Raw genomic sequence first — 19,746 nt, forward strand, 5'->3', positions numbered from 1 at the left:
GTCTGCTGTACCAGGTATCCCTATTTTAGAAGTGATACGCTAGAAGGAACACAGCTAATCATCACTGTCAACCACCGACTCATGTTTTCAGTACGAGGTATGATTCACCAATATAATGTCTCAAAAGCACGTTTAGTGAGGGAAATCCCGATCTACATTTTCATAAAGTACTTACGAGTTAATACTTAAAGGTTTAACGAAATGAACTGTCTGACACACCGTAACCCTGTCATTATTTGTTTTGTGATAGAGAAGTTTTGAAATAATGAAAACTTCGCTAAAGATGCCAAAACCCATGGTTTTGGAAACTCCAAGAGCTAAAGCAATACTTAAGGGGAGATTAAATAATACATTTTGGAAAATAAATGTAAAAACTGACAATATTGTTACATATTCCACATTTTAAACTTCCGAAATGAAGAAAATTTAAGGGACAACAAACAGAATATATATATTACAGAAAATAATAGCTCTTAAAGTAAAACCAAAATATGTAAACCGACGTATGCAAAATATTTCACCAAAAACGCAAGTCATAACCATACTGCAATGTTAAGAAACAGCGAGTCATTGTGCTTTAAGTAATCACAAACCATTCAAACTTTTTAGGATATGAAAAGTCTCTCTTTATTTAATAATACACTTTAGTTATTTAAAGAAACAACATTTTATCTCAAAGAGTGAATATCTGTTGTACTGAAATGTGTAAGACTGTATCGCGAACAAAATCAATATCTTTGATTTATTTAATTACACTTAACTTTAATTCATAACTCGATTTTAAATTATCTAAGTATTGACAAAAGAGAGTAAAAAGTCTTTTTAACTTGTATTTTCAAATCTTGGCTTATGGAAATTTTTACATATGCAGTTGTCATTTTGGATATATTCGTTCCATGGCTAAGAACCACAGCAAACAAATTGCATCGACTTGATGTAAATATTTTAATTTCTAATCTACCGTGATTGAGGACAGAAGGTGTTGATTTATTACATTCTGAAGACATACGAGCTATAATTTCTCTTGGCCTATAATTTGTTTTATTTGGTGGTCAGGTCTTATTGGAAGTTATAAGTAGATGCATTTACTCAGCGCTGTTAAAACCCCTACAACTTTTTTTCTGCAGCATTTTTCTTATTTGATGTTTTATATTCATTTTTAACAGAATACAAATTAGTTTTAAACAAGCCTTTCCATTAGTTTGGTTAAAAGTAGGAAAGTCTTATGTGAATTTATTGAAGAATATTCTATAATTTATATCAACAGGAAAACAAAAATTTCATAATTCCAGTTAACATCAGAGTCTAAACACAAGAGAAGTAAACGACAAAAAGGAAAAGTGAACCATCTGGTATGCATTAGAATAAAAACAAAACTACGTGATTGGTCTAATTTTTTGGCACAGAAATTTTACATAAATAGTTGAAAACTCTTAGCATTTAATAGTCTACACACACACTTTCATAATATACTTACTACGACTGTTTTACGTTAAACTGAATATTCTCTTAAATATAAAATAAATTACTTCAAAAGAACTAATATTTCTTTTTACTTTTGAGAAAATAAAATGCTTATTGTTATACCTTCATTTTAAATTGTCATATAGCTGTAACTAATAAGGCAGAAAGTTCCAAACTTCCTCTGATTTTATATTATATATTTACGGTAAAGCTACTGAGATATATTAATTTTACCTTCCTCTTTAGAATAAGTTTGGAATTTACAAAATTAGTTTTAAACCTTTGTTGTTTTTTTTTTTTCTGTAAGGTAGTTAAAATAGTAAAGCGAGACAACATCATTGTCCCTGGTTGACCCAGAACAGGAATGTAAAATACATTAACAATAAAATTTGTACTTTGTAAATATGTATACAATTTACTATTGACTTGTAGTATTGGTAGGTCCACTGTTGGCAAATTTTTCATGCTAAAATTATTACCCCTTTTAACATTCTCAAAATTAAGAGCTTTCTAAGGATTCAAAAAATTGTCCATGTTAACACACGTGGCAAAGAATCCATTTAATTCTAAATGTTAAACAGTAGACAGTGAGAAGTTTGGTTTGTTTTTGAATTTCGCGCAAAGCTACTCGAGGGCTATCTGCGCTAGCCGTCCCTAATTTGGCAGTGTAAGAGGAGGACAGGCAGCTAGTCATCACCACCTTCCACCAACTCTTTTATCAACAAACAGTGGGATTGACTATCATGTTATAATTCCCCCACAGCTAAAAGGGTGAGCATGTTTGTTATATGTGACAGTGAAAAATACTCAATCACTGATGATTCAGTGATATGGTTACATGACACACTTGCTGTACAAACCAGACAGTTGTACCCTTACACTTTACTTCATGGATCAGAATGCGATTCCTCTCATTTCCAGAAAAAATAATAATAAAAAAAAAATAGGGCATTGTAGTTCCTCAACAAATAATTACTTTTTAAGGACAAAAAAAATTGAAACAAAATTAGTTATTTTTAAGGGTTCCTAAGAACCAAAATGAAGATTAAGGAATTTCTAAAAATTTGAGAACCCTGCAACGTTTTCAATGAGCAATTTTATTACTAACTTACAAGGGCAATAGATTTTGAAGTTGAAATGATCACGACCTTAACATTAGGTCTACATGTAATCTAATGAAGTTCATACTGTCTGTGAAATCTACCTGAAATGAAAGATAAAACCTATATCAATCTAGATGAAAATATTAAATTTTATATGTTTTATAGTTTTATAAAAGACACAAATTGCAGCAGTACATAAAACAGGTAAGTAGTTGGGTTCCATTACTGGAGGCTAAGGACAGGTTGTTAAAATTAACTGAAAATATCTTGTAAACATGTGTTACTATTAGGTTGTCCAGAAATAAATTTTGGAATTCTCACCATGACATTTAGAAGCTAAATATTGAGTAAATTATCGTTGGGTGGTTTAATCCCACATTTGTCACTTACAAGGTGTCTTTAATTGTTTGCTGTTTCAACTCTACTCAGAGTAAGTTTCACAACCTCCAAGGCAGCACAGACAAAAGACTTTTGTCTGATTTTCCTCTATGACTTCAAACAAACACAAGACAAAAAGCTACCAAAACTACCTGGAACATTAACCAGGCATTCAGCCTGATCTGTTTCTGAATGTACAGTTTAGCATTGGTTTCAAAGGTTTTGACATGGAGGTGAAATTCTTAAAGACAATGAAGGTTGTGGAAGGAAGCAATCCTTAGATGAAAACACATTAATGGAAGCAGTTTTGTAAGTGAGCTTACAAAAAAACTAGGCACAAGCAAATAAAGCATTTCCAACCACCTGAGTACGACTGAAAAGATGAAAAATTTGGATAAGTGGGTTCCACACAAACTGACTGAAGGTCAACAAAATTGGCATTATGAGACCTGTAAGGATGATGCTCCAAAAATTGAACGAATTGGGAATTGAGGTTCTGCTTTATCCACTTTATTCCCCAGATTGTTCCTCTTCAAATTTCCATTTTTTCAAGCATTTTGACAAGTCTTTGAACAATAAACACTTTCAAAACCAGGCAGCTGCAGAAGAAGCTTTCAAGGAGTTCATTGACCACAGAAACTCTGATTTCTATAGCAGGAGCATAAACAGCATCGTTACACGTTGGCAAAAATATGTTGAAGCAAATGATGTTTACTTTGATTAAAGCATGTTTTACAACACTGGTTTATACTTTTACAAACTTCGCAGTTCAAAAATGACATTTATTTTTGTACAACCTAATATCAAATACCTAATAAACACACATTTCCCTCAACATACAGGATCATTCCAGACTGTTCTAAATAATACTTAAGATTAGAAGACCAAACTTCCATCAAAAAACTGTTTGAATGAGCTTGCATTTATTTTGGTAAATAAGTAATTTGATATGTTTTTCTTTCTCTCCAGAAAACAAGGATTTATGAAAGATTTTATGGGTTACAACTAAAGTTATACAAAAACAAATCATAAAGTACTAAGAATTATTTAAATAAAACAAATAAATCACTGGAAAGTTGTGCTTACATTAAATAAACTGCAAATATTATAACTGAATATTTTGTCACAGAACTTTATTATACCAATAATGCCATGGCTGGTGTTTACATGTTATGATAACTTCAAAAATCCAATAACAGTTAACTTCGTTGTATGCTAACAAGGTGTCAGAGCTGTAAAACACCTGCATTAGTGGATGTTAGAAGTAGAGTTGATACCTACTAGATAAAAGTGAATTGAAACTTGTACCAGTGACATAAAAATTGTGTATAATAAATTCAAAATATTTTGTAAAACTTGTAACTTATATCTTCAGTTTCACATTAAAAAAAAAAAAAAACCTTTACGATGAACTAAAATCCTTCTACTTCATGTACAAAGAATAGATTTAACTTTCTTACCCCATTAAATTAACTGCATGTGCCAGAAGTTGCAGATGGAATGCCCTCTATATTTAGAAACCTTCACTACAACTGCAGTGTGTAGGAGGTTAAAATAAACTTCAGTGAATCAAGACTTGCATTTAGTTCACTGGTAGTTTATACAAAACAATTACAAAATTAACATCAAGTTTATTTTTCAGTCAACTGTACACCATTCACCGGGTTTTATGCAGGAAATATCTCTTCATGTGGGCTGTAACAAGGTAACAGAAACTTCAACTTGGCCTACATGACAAAACAGATGACAATCTGCACACTATTGCAAAAAGAAAGACCAAACAGTCACGTTTTTGCACTGCTATGGGAGCTGCCGTATCGTGGTGTTTGGATGATGTCAGCAGTTTCTTCGTAAAGGAACTAGTGACACCAAGACACTTTTTATCTTCATTTCATTTGCAGGTAACAGAGAGTTCCACACTAAAATTTGCCTCTTTTTGAAGACAGTCAGAGCAACAGACCTAAGCACACACTTTCTACAGGTTATAGAGAGTCACTGTTTTATTAAAAATAATTTCTTATTTTCCTTCATTAGATGCATCTGCAGTATCTTTCATTTTGTCAACATATTCAGCAAATGTGTCTCGAAAGCGAGACCATGATTTTTCTGGTATGGTTATGGCAGTTCTGAAATTGTTTTTTACCTAAAACATAAAAAAAAAATAAAATCTCAATTCATATATAACTAATACTTCTTTTATAATATTTAAGAAAGTTGGTTGGGCTGACTTAGGTATTTTTTTTTTAAATAAAATTTGTAGTAAGGTAATCCTTTTGACCTTTGAAAATTTAAAAACAGTAACCTGACATCTTAATTTTTTTTTGCAGTCTTATTTTAAGAATAAGTTACTGTACACAAACATTAACAGATAAATGCCACCACCCTTTATGTATTTGTAGATTTTATAAAACTAAAAAAGGCAGTAATTTCTCAAAATTCTTGTACATTGTACAATGTGTTACACTACAATGTTTAAAACTTACATTAAAACACTGATAAAATGTAAATCTTTGGTTACTTTGCTGTTTGATCTTTTTGTATTTGTGCATTTATCAAAGATCTTACAGTTAAAGCTTTGCGTAATGCTTATAAGTACGTATTCTAATAAATAGATTGTAGGATAACTTTCCTTGATGATGAAAAACCCACTTAAAATAAAAATGTACCTCAGAACAACTGGTATGGGTATTAGCACTTTTATTGATAAGCAGAGAACAACATTTTGATATTTGTAGGTCATTTTCAGGTTAACAAAGAGAGAGTTTGCAACTAACCATTGCCAGGCACGTCTTAGTCTCGTCCCTACACGTGTCCAGTAATGGTCAGTTGCAAACTCTCTCTCTGTTAACCTGAAGATGACCTAAGAAGGTTGAAACGTTCTCTGCTTATCAATAACAGTGTTATTACCTACATCAGCCTCTAAGATACAGGATAACTTTTTGTTTGAAATACTGAGAAATGCGTTTTCAATATTTAAATAAGAGAAGGGTACTGATGACAAAAATATCACACAATTTTTAATTTTCCAGCATTAAAACAAGTTATACTTGATAACAGTATCCACACCTCAGCATAAGAGGTGAAAACATCTCCTGTAAACTGTAATTTTACTTTCACATCCAAATAAAAGCATAAACGTTTATACAGAGAATCTTAAAGACACGAGTATTCTTTTGTATTAAGTGTAAACTAAATCCTCTCAAAAGTAACAGAAGTATGGGCAAATAGTAGCAGACTTGCCTCACCAAAATGTATTATTCCTACAATTACAGCATTAAAATTACATTGATTTCTTTCATATATATCTCATTATATAAAGATAATAAATATAGTTCTATGAATTATTTATTACATTTCACATTCTGAAAGACAAATCAATATTTGCATACTGCACATATGTTCATAGTACAAATGTTAAAATGTAAACAGGCAACTCCCATAATAGAATTACTTGTAATTAACTTTTTGTTTAACACTTGCTATCAAACAGACCTGTAGATAATGGACAAAGTTCAAAAGTTAATACAGGTTAATGGTGGATGTATTTTCTCTAATATTTTAAAAGATACTCATAATTACTGTCAACGTAAAATTCAATATCAAATTTATTTTTTTGTCGCTGATGTGTTTGGCATGTGTTTATTAAAAATATAAGCAGACATTTATAAAAGGAGGCAAGGGTGTTCCTTTCAGAGGAAAAACAATATAAATGGCAAAGCCACAGTTGAAGAGTCCAGGGGTATGCACCCTTGGAAAAGTTTGTAATTTTCACATTAAATAATAGGTTTTGGTGATATACGAGGTTGTTTTACACCTTTTGAATATGTTTTATATAACATATTAGGGCAATTTAGGGTGAACAAAACATTTGTTAAAAAATATTAAACACAATTTACATTTTCTAGCAAGCATAAAAAAATACAAAAAATTATATTTATACTGATAAAATACATCATTGGTTATTTATATGTATTTACAACTTGCAAGAGATACTTGAAAATTTTAATACATCAGAATACATACACTGTTTCAACCACCAGTACCCAAAATATTGAACATATTCTAACATATGAAACTATCTATAGAAAGTGGTAAATACAAGCTACTATTAATATTTAGTAGAAAAACTTATCTCTTTTAATACTATTAAATGGTTAATAAAGCCACTCCAGTGGATAAAACACAGCAAATACCATAACAAGCAGATGCAGCATCAACCATGTTAAGACTTTGTACACAAAATTAAGCTTCTTAAACAACAGTTTAACAAAATTACAGGCTTTACTTAATCATTTCTCACAGCATCAACCATGTTAAGACTTTGTACACAAAATTAAGCTTCTTAAACAAAATTACACGCTTTACTTAATCATTTCTCAATATTCTAATTATTTTATTTGTCTGTGATATTTTACAGAAATAAAAATTACATTTGCTACTGATTTATTTAGTGCAGAAAGAACAGATAAAACAATATGTTATACAGATTTAGAAGGTATTATAATATGCAAATACAAATAATTTTATTTCACAAACTTCTACAATTTTCTTTGTTGAGGTATGCATACTAATCATGTCACAAAAATGAGTGGTCAACCTTCATTCTACCATAAAGTGGAAACTACTACACCATCTAGTTCTCATTCTATTCAACCAATAAAATGGTTCAATAATGTATGGGTGCTCTACATAAATCTGAACATGAAACACTGAAAAACCATCTCAATGACACAAAAGTACTTCCATATTGTATGTTAAATAAAACCTAAACCAATTTCTACAATTTGATAATTTTGCTTATAATAAACACAGATAATAAAATTAATCTGGCTTTTCAAATGCAGATCTCAGCTTGTCTTGTTATGGGATTTCTTTATCTGAGTTAATATTTTATTTTGTTATTATGAACAGTTTTGATATCATCCATGATTTTAAAGCAAATGTATTAGTAATGGTGTTGGTAGTTTAAGAAAAAAATTATACAAAAGGTTCTACAGTAATTAAGAAGACAAGTATAACATTTAGAAAAACATCTTTTATGAACGTTTTATTTTTCAAGTCTTTAGGGATAGTACAGGGTGTTCGGAAAGTCACTGTGCACTTATATATTTATTAACAGACATGTTTCAATATAGAATACAGGAGGTAAATATGAATGACAATTATAAACAATGTTGAAAGTGACCCCCGTTGGCATCAATACAGGCCTGGATCTTTCTTATTTTGTTTCTAAGCACCACTACCAGTTGCTGGATTGAAATAAACTGAATAAAATATGATTACAAAACTGCACAGTGACTTTCTGAACATCCTGTATAATTGAAACCATATAATAATTCTAAAAGTTTCTTATACAACAAAAATTAAGTTTTACCTCTGAAACACGCATGTAAACACCTCTACTATTTTGGCCAACATCAAAATAGAAGTTTTTGTTCTCTACCCGCATGTGATGAGCCTCTGGCAGATTCCCTTTAAATCCTAAAACAAAGTGTAATTTCAATGAAATAGCAAAATTTGTTTGAGAGATAAACATTCCTAGATCCATGTGAAATATTTTATACATCATTCTAATTAGGAAATTCTTGACATTAGCAAATCACTGTTCGAATTTGAAATAATCTTTCACACTGTGGAATTAAATATATAAGACTGAAAATCCACTAAACATTCAAGTATTTATAGAAGTGCATACTGCAAGTGGATTATTCTAATAATGTCTTAAACACACATTAAATTACATAAGAAAATCTAGGGTTAATTTTTGTTTTCTGGATAGACTTCATCAAATACTTAAATTTACATTGAAAATGGGTGGTGAATAGTTCATATTCTCAAAACAACAATAGTTAATACCAACCATCGAAATGAAAAAGAAATCCATATCACATATTTCTAATGAACTTTAACAAAAGTTTCCCAAATTATTCATCAGATTAAAAATAATATCACAAGTGAATAAAAAACACCTATTGATCAATCAATCATTTATAGTAGACTTTGTGACACCAACTGTTTAACATTTTAAAATTTTTAACAAACATAAAGAAAAAAAGTAATAGAAAATACAGATTATGACAATGTTTTCATTTTTTTAACTACTTAAAAGTTATGTTTTTCTTTCACATCTGAATCCATGATTCTGATGTACAAGTTACAATACTAAAACAGTTTTTATGACATACAACTGAATTATTGGTGAATAATTTTCTCTAATAATATTTCAATAAAATGTTTTCTAGGTATGTTGACTGCAAATAAACAGTAGAAATTGTAAAGCTTAAACATCCTAAACAGTTTGATGTCATTTTAACAAAAAAAAACTATCACACTGAATTATATCTATTTGTATATATTTAGAAGATACACAGAAAATAATATAATACTTATTAGTTTTATAAAGATATGTGCAGCAAAATTACTACTTATTCAACTACTTTAATAGCTTTTAAAGATACAGCCAGGTGGTCAATGGCCAATTAACACTGTAACTTTGACCACATTTGCATGGAATTGCTGTTTAAATCCAATCACAGGTTTATTCTGCACACTATAAATACTACATGACATGCATACCTGATAAACTATAAAAATATTATGAAGATATGAATAGACTTGTGGCTGGGCTAAACCTTTCTGATACACATTCATATTTCCTTAAATCTGTATTTTAGTATTTGAGTAAAGTGCTATCTTTTTTTAATAATTTAGTTTTTTGAATTAACAAAATATAAAAACAACTGAGTAATGACTAAGTTCTGTGGTTTGAGAAATCTGCTTTTTTATAATTATGAATTAAATACAAGAAAACATCAAGAAAAGTTCAATTTTAATAATACAATTTATCAGGTTTTTCAAGATTCAGTTTTGTTTAGAACTTAACATTAATTCTAAGGTAGGTGGAATCATGCACTGTAAAAAAATGTACGAGTAATTTCAATATCATTTATTGATAGCTTATTTTTATGAATATTAAATCACAACAAATACAAGTTCTTTAAAGAGTGTATAATAATCACAGCTAACAGTTTTCTCAGTTCTAAGTATAGGTTACATTAATGTACTACTTATTTGTATGGACATCTAAAAAAAATGGCATGAGGTTTAAATAAAAGCAAAATTAAACTGTAGTGATGAAAAAGATTCTCAAAATATTTATTTGCAATACATATATAGATAATGAAAAATTAATTATATATACAAATTAACATACACTAACTGGTTTTTCCTTCAGCAACTATTTTAAATTTAAATTAACAAATTGATGCATTGAAAAAAATTCTGGATTGCAATAATCAACTTCATGTTGCAATGAAAGACATTACAGTTGAGAATAATCAGATATAGTAATATTTAATTTGAACTACTGTAAAGAAAGCAGTGAGTCACTTGCAACGACAACAGAGTTTTATCTCTTTGAATTGAATAATGGGACTGACAGTAACTTTTACAATGGGTCAAAATAGCAAAGAAAGAGAAGGCAAGAACAGTCAGATGGCTCACTTTTTAATAACTTTGTCTACACATCATTCCTAGAAAAAGCAGAGATTATGAACAATATCTTTATGGCTTTTGTTTCAATGTATATCATATAAATTTACACTGAACTTACTACTTTCATTAGAATATTCTGTTAAGGAAACATGTAACGTTTTAATGAGCACTGTTCTATCATGTTATTGTGACCTTATATTTTTTCAGTTATTTTAATTCATTTAAAGACAAGATTTGTGGCCTGTGCTGCACAAAAATGTTTGAAAAAGGCACAAGCTGAAATTTAGAGTTAAAAACGTTTTTCTTTAGTTCTATGTCATCTTTCTGAAATATAGTTTCAGTCTTTGAACCTGGAAAGAAATCTTTAAAATCTTAAAAATACTGCCTACTGCATGCCATTTCTCAAAGAATCAAATCCAAAGCTTTATTCGAGCTGAATTATTTTTAGCTACTTTTAAATGAAATATAATCATGTGATATTGTTTGTAGTTTTGAATAGCATATTTTAGAAAATGTTTTTGTGCATCTTAAATTATATTTTTAAAGCTTCAAAATTGATTTTTCAAACATTTATGAAGAGCATCCAAGGACAGGCTCTGAGACAACCTGTTGCCAACAAATGCAAGCAGCTCATACTGGGTATATTACTAATATTTATTTTTATGTATATTTTCAAATGTAATTTTAATTTCTTTATGAACTTATTTAGAATGTTCTAGATGTGATAACAGTGCAAATTAAGTTAAATAAATGTTTTTTTTTCTCAGCTTGAAAATCATCTTTCAATTTGGCATATGAAAATATTTTGAAATTCACAATCAGTGTTTTAGATCAAATGTTTTGCACAGAATTATTTTTATTCTAAAAATGTTCATTTATATATTAAAAGCAGGAAAATTTTCATGTTAAAAGTTACAGCATGGGGGTTCTTTGGTTACTATAAACTGGTTTTGGTTTAATTTGTTCAACTGCTTTCATTGTAACATGAGTCATGATGTAGTAAATTATTATGTATAACAAAGCAAAAATTTTTGTATTTTGGTAGCTCCTCCAATCTTTTGAGTTGTGACACATTTAATGTTAATAACTGACAGAAAATTTTATTTAGGTCCTAATTAAAAGTATACTGGACATATAAACAACTAAAAACTCATAGACTTAACCAAGCTTCAATTATTAACATGAAATTACCAAATGTTATTCCATCATCTGTACCAAATTCTTCTAACAGGTCTGTGAGGGCATCACGAAATTCTATCAATCCTTGTGCAGGTATAGCAATCTGGGAACGAGGCCCTCCTTGTGTGATTGTCTGAGAAATCTATTATGATTAACAAAAACATACACAAAAAATATGATTTCATGTATTTCTGTTTTTACAAATTGTACTGTATTGGCTAAAAAGGATGACTTGTAAGTGAGTGGCAAATCAGTGGCTACTCAAAGTTTTCTAAAAAGCTATTAAAGGAAGTGTTATCAGTAATGAAGAAAAAAAAAGGATTTATAAACTCTGAAAATGTTTTTCAACACAAAGACACAGGAAATGTAATCTTCTCTCACAGTTAACAGAACTTGAAAAAATAAAGAGAGGTTGGTAATACAGTCATTGCTATTAAAAACACACCATGTCTTTATATTGTAATTACTGCACTTAATATTTTTCACATTCTAATAACTATTTCTCAGTGATGATAAACCAAAAAGATTTTAGTAGTACAATTTTGTTTAAAACAAACCACTCCCTTTTTGCATTTGTTTAGTATTAAGGACAAAACTAAACAACTGGTTAACTGTGCTGTCTATTTTTTAGCATTATAACCCCTCAGACTTCTCACTGAGCTACCAGACATTGTTCACAAGCAGAAGCTAATAAATAACTGAGATATTATTAGTAATAATGTCCAACATGAAAGCTGTTGTTTCTGTAGTGATGACATTATTACACCTTTGCTACTTTAAATGTGTTTGTTATTCCCTAAGACATAAAAAAAAAGTATTTAACCCTTTATACATAGGTCATGGGTCAAAGGCCATGTCTTTGCATCTGTTAATTTAAATTCAAAATTTTATTGAACTACTATTTTATGAATTTATGCTAAGTTTTATATCAAACTGAAGGTTATAATTCAAATTTTAGTATTATACATTATTTGATTTCTTAGTTTAAAAAGTAAACATTTAAAAATATATTGATTTATAGTAGAATTCTACAATATCAACAGTAACTTGTGAATTTTGGTTAATACAAATGTAAATATAAAACTTTAAAAAAATGCCATTTCACATCCTCCATGTGAAAAATATTTATAAGGTTTAACAACCAACAGCAAGCAGAAAATGAGTAAAAAGGTCATAACTAAAAGAGATAATTGTTTGCTTTACTTATTTAATGTTCTATGTTAAAAGAAAACTAAGTAAGAAGCTACTTGTATATAATAATAATATACATATATACACACACATATAATATATACAAATTGAAATGGGACTATTTTATCATATAATAGTCCATAAAAATGCAACAAAAACAGGTAATTTGTAAAGACTAAAGGTCAGTTTTATATCATTGGATACATTAACAAGAACACTCATGTGCTGTATGACTGTAACTTTTGTATTGTTAGTCAAATACTACTGATAGTTAAATATAAAAAAAATATTTATAAATGTATAATGTTACTAGACAATCTATTCAGTCTAAACATTTGTATTTTTGTATTGTAATTTGTAGTTATTGTACAGTGAAAAAGGCATAACTTGTATTTAGCTTTTATTAGTATTAGTATTATTATGGTGGTTGTGAGAATGGTCAAACTGACTAAACCCATACAGAGATTCATCAGTGAAAGTAACACAAAATATAAAGTTTTCTTAAGAAACATAAGATAATTGTCTGGACATTATAAAGATTTTGCACTTGAAATTTGAAAATTTTCTAATGCATAAAAATATTTAAATCTTAAAATAAAAATTACTTTTCATGTTGGATAGACCATGTGCAAAAAAGGAAAAATAAAAGGGCATGAGAAAGAAACTGTTTAAAAAACCTTCAGAATTACTACAAAATCTGATATTTTGCATATGAAAGCCTTGTAATATTTACTGATAATCTGCCAAATGTTGTTAACATACACTAATTTAAAAGCTATAGCATGAAACTCATAACAAGAATAAAATGGTTATGAAGTTGGTTCCAGAGACTGAGCCCATGCTAAAAGAGTTAACCGTAAAAAATAACAGAACTGCAAGATAATTTGACATTATAAATAATGAAAATATACTCTTCAAAAAAAGAAACGCAAAAGGCAAAATATGAGACAAATTGTTAACAAGTTTATTCCGGGTAGTTCTGTTTGACATGTGTGAAACTTTGTACATTCACTGCTGAACATCCAAAGTCTGCAAAGGCGAAGTCCACTCTCACTAGTTGAAGTTTAACGTCACTCAACGTCAATAATGAGTATGCCCCCCCGTGAGCATCAATAACTGCTTGACATCTCTTGTCCATGGAAGCGATGAGATGATGAATCACATCCTGTGGAATGGCTGTCCACTCATTCTGCAAAGTTGCTGCAAGCTGAGGTAGAGTCTGCGGTTGAGGTTGTCGCCGTCGCAGATGTCGGTCCAACTCGTCCCAAAGATGTTCGATGGGGTTTAAATCTGGTGATCTGGAGGGTCAGGGAAGAACATTGATATTGTGGTGTCTCAAGAAGACAGTGGTGAGTCGGGCTGTGTGAGGATAGGCGTTGTCATGTTGAAAAACATCGTTGACGTTCACCATGATGGGTTGCACATGGGGCCTAAGAATCTCGATGTATCGTTGAGCCGTAAGATTCCCTCGAATGTGCGAAAGGTCTGTTCTGGCATTGTAGGCAATGGCAGCCCACATCATGACGCTGCCACCACCAAATCTGTCAACAACCTGCACACGAGGTCTGCCAGATCGTGGACGGTCACGAGTTGATCCATGTTGTTGGTGATGATACCATAGCCTTGTGATGGTGATTGGGTGGACATTCACAGCTCTGGCAACATCTGATTGAGATTCGCCTGCTTCCAAGCGACAAATGGCATTGTTCTGTTGTGCTTCAGTCAGTCTTGGCGTAACTGTATTGTGTGTCGGTGGCTTAACACTGAGCTATGGAAACCGAGAACCTGTCACTTTTATAGGGATGCAAAAGCATGTGTTGCACTTGCAGAACATGCAGATTTCTCAAACAAATTTATTGGACACGCATGCGTTTTAGCAAAAAATCCGATGTTTTCCTCCGTATTCAAAGTGCACAACTTTTATTGTCATTTTGGTCTGACAATCAGTGCCTTAACACGTGTAACATCACATACTCTGAGCTTGTAACGTTATTACATATATTTCTCTTTAAAATAAAAAAAATATCCCTTTTGCATTTCTTGTTTCGAAGAGTATATGTTAATCAACAAGATAGTCTAAAGCCTAAAAACAAATTTTGTATAGTGGGCAAAAATACAGGTTAATATTTCTGAGATGAAATGTTTGCTTTCTCAGTAAGATTGTAGAAACAAAGGTCATACTCACCCGTAAAAACCTTCCTCGAGAGTTCTCTTTTAGGTCAAGATAGTATCGTCTATTTTCTTTAACTATTAATTCACTTTTTAATTTACCATCTTCTGGTAAGTTGTCAGGATTAGGAGGACCTGTAACATTAGAAATAACTTTCCTAAGAGAGTTAATCATTGCCAAGAAGTTGAAAGTTGAGTTGCTGTTACAACAGGAAATATTTTTGAATTCACTGTGCCTTAAAGGCATATCCAAATATGATATTTTGAGAATTTAAATGAATTTTAATCATGTACTTACCCTTGAAATACTAAAAGCATTTCCTTGTCGAGTTTCATCTAATGTTGTCAAATTATGTAACTTCACATTCTGAATGTCTCTCACACAATGCAAAGCATCTATCAACTTACCCAAAGTTTTTGAATTTTTCATCTAAATTATTATGCAAGTGTCAGGATAATATACAAAATCTTAATGTATTTGTTTGCTTCATTCTTCAAGACAGTACTGAAAAGCTGTTAATTTAGCAAAACTAATCCAATGCAGAGGGAGTAGTGAATCAAACAGATGAGGTCCATCAGTGATATCGAGAAAATCCACTTGTAGAGAAATATATATGCAAAAACGAGAAAATATTTTCTCAACCCAAACAAGCTGTTTTTGCATATATAAATGAGGTCCATGTCATTCATTTTGGTGAAGGAAAGAAAAATTCACAGGTAACAAAAGATGTTATTGAGCAGTGTGGATAGAATCCAGTCATTGGAATGGATTCATGAGGGGAATCAACTGTAGTAAACCAGCCTAATAAAATATTGGACCCAAGTGATGACATTCATAAAGAGATAATCTTTTCAACAGATTATGTCATTGTCCTAGACACTCCTAAAATATGTATTTACTTGTAAAATATAGCCATGTACATTCTCAGGTGATGACATAACAGGAATGCAGGATCAGAACACAATGATTTGTTCTGTACCTACAGTACTAAGTTCTCACAAGAGGAGACCAGTATAAACTAGTGATAAGACATACTTCTCTCATGATGGCTTACTTCATCCTTGTCTGAAAAAGCTGGCTAAGTTCTGAAACTGATTTAGTTTGTGGGCACTAAGGGAGAATCCAAAGACCTAGGCAGAACTGACAATTGTCTCAATAACACTAGAACACTGAAATAAGAACACCAAATAAGGTTTAAAAAAAAGCTGTGAGGTGTTATCTATTCTGGTTAGAGCTCTGAGACATAATATTGAGTACAATCCTCTCTCTCTGTCATCTCAAATATTATGCAGTGATGTGGAAAGAAAGTGAAAAAGGTATTCACTGAGGCATTATTAGTCATAAGATAGCAAACTCCTGTCCATTTCAAGAGGGTGCCAAGAAGATAAAAATTTTATGTCTAGGGTAACTGCAGTAGTACAAGTAAGATGTATACCTAAGTGTTCTCAAAGCTGGTAATAGAGAAGAACTCTCCTACTAGCAATCCACTGGCTTGAAGAAGCACAACCAGATGCAAACAGCATACTGTCATTGAAGGAGAGCCACTGCAACATAAATAAAATTTTAAGAATATATTCAGATTCATCCACATGCTGATCTGCAGAATATTTTCTAAAGGGACTGAAGAGACATCATCAAATGCAAGTTCCACAAGATGCATGCCAAAGTTCCCTTTTAAGGGATTTGTGAACATTAAAGTAAGCACAGTGAATCAATTACATAAGCTGATTAGTTACTGTACTCAAAGTAAGATCTGAGGTATACGAATCATCATAACGTATAAACAAGGAGTAACCGATCTTGGCAAATACTCAGCAAAGAAGGTTGAGAAGAGGGAAGGCATAGAGGAAGAGGTTCTTCCAAAACTGACATAGGAATCTGGAATTAGTGACAAATTGAGAGGAAGAAAATGAACGGCTGACAGGTGTAGCAAAGGCATAGATCATCTAACAATCAACCATCGGAAAAACCACTGAGAGCAAAGTGGTGAAGGTGTTCATGCCTTGAAGGAGAACTTGAAGAAAATTTGTAAAAGGTTCATCTCACAAGAATATGGATAATTTCAAGGTGAACAAGTAAAGAATGAAGCCAAATAAATCAAATCTACAGCAAAGTTTTCAATTACAAATACTGCTCTGATTGTAGACATAAGCAAACACTGTGAATTAGTGCATTATATCAACATCAAATGAGTAGAAACTCAAAGAATGCATGATAAACAGCCCAAAGTTCTAACATGCTAATGTGAACTGTAGCTTCTTGAGGAATACAAGAATCAGAATGTTGCTGATTCTCCAGTGCAGTAACTGAATCTGAGAAAGATGTATCTGTGATAGGATGAAGACCTATACGATAAGGAAGAAAAAAAAGGGATCCTACTGTCTTAAATCTCAGTTCAACCAAAACTGGAGAAACTTGAAAGTAATGTAAGAAACAGATATACTACATTAACAACAAGTTTGACATCAGACACCACTGAGAAGCAATTTCCAAGTGCAGGAATTACATGTGAGTGCACCCTAAGGGAATAATCTCATGAAACAATGAAGAACATGACAGACAGTACACAAGATTGCAAGATAGCTAGAGTACACCTTAATCCATATTATTACAAAGCCTCAGATAAACAGATGTAGCCAGCTGGATGGTTAGCTGAACATAAGTCTTAGTGGATGAAAGGACTGGTATAAGTCAATAATATAAGTAGAAGTAAACATTTTAACCACTTGACAGAAAACATACTGAGCCAAAGTCAAGCTAACTCTCTGATGGTAAAAATAAAATGATGAAATGGTCCATGAATATAGTTATAAAGATAAGCATCCTGTTTATCCCCCTTTATCATCTAATGATTGCAACAAACTTTGTAAGGAACCTCAAGTTTCCTACTTTCAGATGAGGTGTTAAAGTAAATTTCGAGTTAAAATGGATCTTTAATCTTCTGATTTCTTTGAAACCACAAGAAAATAGGAGTTAAAAACTGGGAGAAACATACTGATGATCATGACTGCACCTTTCTAAAGGAGATTGGAAGCTTTCTGATCCAGATTTGTAAATAACTAAATTCGAAGGAAGAATACATATTAAGACCAAAATGAATGACCTGTTGAACTCGACAATACCAAATCCAATGCTTTTACAGATAAATCAACGTTCCAAGACAAACAAAAAGAGTACTGATGGAAAATGTGTTCAGGAAAAACATTAATAAGTCAAATGAAGACCTACCTTATTATATATGTGTGTGTGCGTGTGTGTGTGCGCCCACTCATTTCAACTGAATGAGAAGTAGATGGGCAAGCCAAAGCAGTAGGATGACTCCAACAGCATCATGAGTAACAAAAATTAGCCCAATATTTTAAAACAGAACATACTTGACAAAGAAGCAAGACCAAAGACACCTTTAGAATTAGTGCTACTGATAAACCCTGCATTTTAGACAATGAAGGCAAAAAGTCCTAAGCTAAAGGTAACTCATTTTTCATTCTATTTTATACTGTGAAGAGAGCAGGTGTTTCACAATAGAGCATTCAAAGAGAAAATAGCAAATAATTCAGAATGAATGGCTCAAATATATTAATCAACAAAAGTTGACAATGTAATCACATGATGTCTTCTGCATGTTAAATGTAGTCTGCTTGAATAATGCCTCATATCAAATTATAAAATTTATGATACTGTCGCAGAAAATTAGTTTAGAATTCCCATGGAGTGAACAAATATAAACAAGAAAACAGGATTATGGCAGGAAAGCAAAGCTTACAATAATTCTACTGATGCATGAACATTAAATCACATGGAAGATGAAAAAGTGGAAAACTGAGTGAGATGATGAATGCTCTGCACTGTGTTAAGAATATTCACAATACAAGTTCACATGATTGTTGACAGAATGAAAACAAATTCAACAAGGAAAGGTTTTTAGCTCTTCAGAGATAAATCTACCTGAAAGAGCCAATAGATGTGGGTTTCAATCATATTGGGTCAGAACATAATAAGTGTCATTAGTTCCCTACTTTTTAAGCACCATTTTCTTTATTCAAAGGAATTTAAAAATCTTTAACTCCTTTACTTCAAATACTGTATTCCATAAATTGACTGACTGGTAATCCATTAGGTTAAAACTAATTTAAAAAGTGTCAATCCTCTCGCCTCTCAGGTAGTAATCAGTTGTAGTTCCACGATTCATATTTAGAATTAAAATTGTTACATAACATTCTGTAAATAGCTACAGTTTGGTAGCATAAATAAAGAACAAAGAGAGTACTAAATTCTTAAAGACGTAGGAATACCAATGACAAACAGCCACGAAGTGAATGACCCCCCAAAACTAAATCCGACTTTTAAGGAAATACTTTATAGACATTTTCTACCTCTTCAGACAATATTCACAAGTGTTTCAGATAATTTTATACACTATATTAGTCAGTGATTGCACTTGTATAACATTAAAAAAGATATTTTAAAGTAATGAAAATTCATATTTTCTGAAAATTTAAAATTTTCTTAGTGTATCTCTACTGGTTTTCACCAGAATTACAAAATTTAGTTTTTATAACTTTAAACCATATCACTGTATGTTTAAAAAATATTCTGTGGATTCTGTTTGCCACTAGTATGGGGAATTTTCTAAAATTTACAAGTTAGATCAAAACAAGACTATATCTGAACACTTAAACTCTTTATAAACAGCTTAAAGTGAACCTTTGAAACATTTTATTTTTCCAAACAGAACTAAGTTTCAAAAAGTATTACAACTTTGAATGA

The 19,746-nt window shown here is 31.1% G+C and overlaps 1 protein-coding gene across 1 annotated transcript in view; it reads right to left on the bottom strand.

Moving 5' to 3' along the window:
* Nucleotides 1-602: 602 nt before the first annotated feature.
* The window catches only part of LOC143229890 (transcriptional regulator protein Pur-beta-like), a 46,756-nt gene continuing 27,612 nt past the window's right edge, over nucleotides 603-19,746 (bottom strand). Inside the window, exons 5-8 of the mRNA XM_076462756.1 lie at nucleotides 14,995-15,113; nucleotides 11,631-11,760; nucleotides 8,320-8,426; nucleotides 603-5,088 (exon numbers count right to left, since the gene is read on the bottom strand). Of these exons, the coding sequence (XP_076318871.1) occupies nucleotides 4,963-5,088; nucleotides 8,320-8,426; nucleotides 11,631-11,760; nucleotides 14,995-15,113 (482 nt within the window). The 3' untranslated portion in view covers nucleotides 603-4,962. The remainder of the gene's footprint in view (nucleotides 5,089-8,319; nucleotides 8,427-11,630; nucleotides 11,761-14,994; nucleotides 15,114-19,746) is intronic.

Source organism: Tachypleus tridentatus, chromosome 10, assembly GCF_004210375.1.
Source record: "Tachypleus tridentatus isolate NWPU-2018 chromosome 10, ASM421037v1, whole genome shotgun sequence".
Classification (NCBI taxonomy): Eukaryota; Metazoa; Arthropoda; class Merostomata; order Xiphosura; family Limulidae; genus Tachypleus; species Tachypleus tridentatus.